General features: G+C 59.3%; 2 protein-coding genes across 4 annotated transcripts in view; both read right to left on the bottom strand.

The window, feature by feature from the left end:
- FAM118A (family with sequence similarity 118 member A) overlaps window positions 1-4376 on the bottom strand; it is a 246590-nt gene that overhangs the window by 25803 nt on the left and 216411 nt on the right. The gene's annotated exons all lie outside the window — the stretch shown is intronic.
- Window positions 2288-4376, bottom strand: part of UPK3A (uroplakin 3A) — an 8808-nt gene continuing 6719 nt past the window's right edge. For 2 of the 3 annotated variants that reach the window (XR_013333691.1, XR_013333690.1), the window contains exons 5-7: window positions 4152-4284; window positions 3537-3850; window positions 2482-2570 (exon numbers count right to left, since the gene is read on the bottom strand). Coding sequence is in view for 1 of the 3 variants with exons in the window: in XM_077758013.1 (XP_077614139.1) it covers window positions 2411-2570; window positions 4152-4284 (293 nt within the window). In the remaining 2 variants the exon portion in view is untranslated. Of the gene's footprint in view, window positions 2571-3536; window positions 3851-4151; window positions 4285-4376 lie in introns of all 3 variants that reach the window. The other variant, XM_077758013.1, reaches the window with a different exon arrangement.

The following is a 4376-nucleotide window of genomic DNA, read 5'->3' as shown; positions in this document are numbered from 1 at the left end:
CACCGTGACCACACAGCAGCTGCATTCCGCGTGCCACTCACGGCACCTTACTTACAAACGGGGAAACCGAGGCGGCACGAGACGAAACGGCTCACTAACGTCTCCCGGCCGACGGGTAAGTCGGCTCTGATTCCAGAAAGGCTGTGCTTTNNNGGGCTTTTTGCTCTTTACAAAGGGGTGGGGGGCGGGATCCGGACCCAAACCCAGAGAGTAAGTCTGGGGCTGTCTCCACAGCGACCGATGCAGTCGGCTGTTTGGTACTAAAATGAATACAGGTGACGTTGGTAGCAAGAATGCGAAGCGGCGCAGCCACAGCAATTTGGTGGTTCCTCGACATGTTGGACAGAACGGCCACACGACGAGCCGTCCCGCTCCTGGGGCCACACCCACGGGTACCGGCAGCAGGTGTCCAGGCGAGTACGTGAAGACGCCTGCTCAGCGCAGTACTGTTCCCAGCAGCTCGCGGCGACACAGCGGCCACACGGTGGAATGACTCCCATGTCCGTTCACGGATGAATGGCAGAGCCATACGCCGGGCGGTGACTCGGCCGTAAAAAAGGAACGAGGCACTGACACCCCTACAGTGTGGATGAACCTCGAAAACATGATGCGGAGTGAACGAAGCCAGGCTCCAAAGCCCACACGTTGTATGATTCCGTTGGCACAAAATGTCCAGAGACCTGGTGGTTGTCAGGGACCTGGGGACTTGGGGTGGGGGAGGCAGAGACAGGGGTGCTTAATCAGCACGGGGTTACCTGTTGGGGTGATGGAAACATTCTGGGACCAGGCAGAGGTGATGGCCGCACAGCGTGGAGAATGTTCTAAATGCCACTGCACTGTTGGCTTTGCAATGGTTAATTGTGTGTGATGTGAAGCTCAGCTCAATTAACATAAACGCAGGCAGGTTATAAAACAGAAAGCGGGGTGGGGGGCCTGGGGGGCTCAGTCGGTTGAGCGTCCGACCTCGGCTCAGGTCATGAACTCACGGTTCGTGGGTTCGAGCCCCGCGTCGGACTCTGCGCCNTAACCGACTAAGCCACCCAGGCGCCCCTAAAAAAATTTTTTTAATGGAATAAAACACAATGCAAATTTGCATGAATTTTTAACAAGGGCAGACTTTCCAGGAAGTGTTGCCTCCCCTTTGCAGCTGCCAGGGTTTCTCCGGGAGACAGTCTGGAAGGATGGCCCTAAGGGAGGCAGGGCTTGGGGAGGACGTATAAGCATAGAAGTACAGTGGCCGCCAAGGCTAGAGCTCCTGGGCTCGGAATACAGTGGTGAGGGAGGGAGAGCTGGGCCAAGCATTCCCGGGCCGCTCCTCCCGGCAGCCCGATGACCGGGTTCCTCTCTGCTCCTGTGGCTGCGCACACCCCGATGGACCCCCAGCTGCTTTTGGCTTCTCCTGACCCCTCCCTGCCTTTAGGTTTCCTCTCACAGCTTCTGCCTCCTGCCTTCCCAGCTTTGGAACCCTCTGGTGGATCTGCTTGTCTCAGCGTCCGTACCCCCAGAGGAAGATCTGGTGGCCTCAGTGGACCCCATCAGCCACTGCAAATGAAGGCCAGCAGGGAGACAGCTGCCTCTCGGGAGTGTTGTCTTCCTCACAGCTGACAGGTAGTGTGCCTGCTTTAACCCACAGCCCTGCTCCGAGAAACTTCTTCTTTCAGTGATGGAAAAACCATGACTCATATTGGCCATTCCCCAGAGGGAAGTGGTCTTGCTACCTGGTTCAGAAGAGAGAACTGGTCATCTGAACCGAGGAACAGGGGCGGGAGAGTCCCTTCACCACCCCCACAGTGGGCTTGGTGCTCCTCTTCTGTTTCCAGAAGCCTCTTCCGCCCACCCACCGCAGTGCCCTCAGGGAAGGCTGGGAAGGAGCCTTGAAATTAGCCATTTCAGCCCATTTTACAGATGAGGAAGCTGAGCCCCAGAGAGAGGAAGGTGGCTGCTGGGGGAGACAGGAGTTGACAGCAGCTGCCCCGTGGGGCCCAGTTCCGCTTCGAGGACCTCGGTAGCCAGTGAACCGCAAACACCATCTAGTGACTGCACCCCGCACCCCGTCTCTCAGGACCCCTCCAGCCCACGGGAGGCGATCAGGGAGGTGCTGGTCCCCCATCTTCCAGACGTTCCGGTGTTCCGACACCCGGTTTTCCTAACCCTCACCCCCTCCACTCACCGAAAATTACCACCCTGCCCCCACCCTCTAGAGAAACAATCCAACCTCTCCGTCAGACACGGTCTCATTCATTCATTCATTCGTCTGTCTTGTCACTCGTTCATTTTGAACTCAAACTCTTGGGAAGATTTTATTAACAGCTTTCACGCAGTCTGGGCCAACACGCCCGTTCCACCGTGGAGGGGTGGTGGTCAGGGCGTGAGCACCCACCGCCCGCACACCCCAGGCGCGGGGCCGGGCTCAGTCCTGCAGCTTGCCGGCGTACGCCTCAGCCCTGTCCAGCGGCGGCCCCCGGTTCACGGACGTGTACGCGGGCTCCGAGGTCCCCAGGGACTTGGGGACGGCCTCCTGCGTGATCTGGGAGTCGTGCGTCGTTTCCCCGTCAGAACCGCCCATGTCCCTGACCGAGGGGACGAGGCAAGAGAGGGTTAGGGGTGCAGAGCAAGTCTAACCCCCTGCAGCTGGTCAGGAACCTTTCTGCTTAGACACTGCTCTCGGCAAGAGCGCTCACTGTGTGCTGGGCCCGCTCTGGAACGGTGGGAACAAACAATTTACAGACCTTGCCGTGAGCTGGACACGTGGAGGCCACTGTCCCCAATCCCCAAAGAGCTAAGATTATCCGGGAAGACAGGCCACAGGAAAGAACGACCAGACAGAAAGCACAGGAAGGCTTCCTGGAGGAGGGGACAGTTCATATATCCGGGAGGAGGAGAGTGGGAGCTGAGAAAGCATTCCAGGCACCGGATAGGCAGGGCTGGGGTATCAGTGGGAAGGCTGGCGTAGCGGGGCGGGGACGGGGGCCGGATAAATGGGAGGCCCAGGCTAAGGTCAGATAACAGGGCCTTCGGTGCCAGATTAATGTGCTGCCCAAGGGGCGCCCGGGGGGTTCAGTCCATTGAGCGTCCGACTTCGGCTCAGGTCATGGTCTCGCGGTTCGTGGGTTCGAGCCCCGCGTCGGGCTCTGTGCTGACAGCTCAGAGCCTGGAGCTGCTTCAGATTCTCTGTCTCCCTCTCTCTCTGCCCCTCCCCTGCTCCCGCTGTCTCTGTCCCTCTCAAAAATAAACATTAAAAAAAGTTTTAATGTGTTGCCCAAAAGGAGGGAAGGACACATCCATGTCTCCACCGCCTCCAGGTCTGACCATACTCACCTGTCTCCTAGTGACTAATCTTATCCATTATTTTTGTTTTTACGGACTTAAATGTCAGAGGGCAACCTGATTTGCAAGCTCATTGCCCATTTCCCCACCCCCCACCCAACCCACAGGGATTTTTCCGCTGAGCTAATTTCTGTGCCCACTTAATTTCACCTACTCTGCTCCTTCCTCCAGGAAGCCCGCCCTGGTGCACCAGGCAGGATCTTCCTCACCTTCCTCTGGATTCCCAAGCACCTGCTGGTGCCTTGATTCACCCCCTGCATGGCGGTCCCGGGATTAGCGGGTGGTGTGCACCCCTGGCTTCCCACCAGGCAGCCCTGTGAGCTGCTCCGGAACCCCTCGGGAGACGGGTGCTCGTCCAAACTGATGCACATCAGAGCTGTTGGTAGTGTCAGAAGCCCAGGGCTCTTTGGCCTCAGTGTGCCCATCTGTACAGCGAGTGGGTGAACTATGACAAAGGCTAATGTTTGTTGCGCGTCCAGGTGCTGGAAACTTGTAGGGACGATGCCCCTTAACCTTCAAAACGCTGCAAAGAGGATAGTACCTGCTAGTGTCCCCGTCTCCCGGATGAGGACATTGAGGCACAGAAGGAGAGGCGTCAGAGCTGGGACCTGCCTGGTGCTGAGCCCCTCCGCACCCCGCTGAACGACTTGGCCTCGGACCCCCCGGACCCTGCTCCCCTCTCACCAGCACCCCCCCCCGCCCCGGTGGAAGGCGGCGCCCCGGCCTTCTGGGCTCTCCCCTGCCTCGCAGGACCCTCGGAGGAACGTGCTCGGTGTGCCCCCACCGTGCCCCCCAGCCGTGCCCCCCAGCTGGCGGCTACTCACAGGAGGCTGAGGACAACGGCACCGGCAAAGGCGACGAGCAGGAAGAAGGGCAGGGAGCCCAGGATGGACGTGATGACGATCATGCCCCCACTCCGCCGGCCCGGCCACGTGTCGATCGCTGAGTAGGGGGTGACTGACAGAACACGGACCCGCTCACCCCCCACACTGCACCCCTCACCCTTCCCCCAGGGACACGCAGGGCACCCCCCCCAACCCCAGCCTGGC

Source organism: Crocuta crocuta, unplaced genomic scaffold (genome assembly GCF_008692635.1).
Source record: "Crocuta crocuta isolate KB4526 unplaced genomic scaffold, BGI_CrCroc_1.0 scaffold143, whole genome shotgun sequence".
NCBI classification, from domain to species: domain Eukaryota; kingdom Metazoa; phylum Chordata; class Mammalia; order Carnivora; family Hyaenidae; genus Crocuta; species Crocuta crocuta.
The sequence above is the reverse complement of the archived record's forward strand: the minus strand, read 5'-3'. Positions and strand labels throughout refer to the sequence as shown.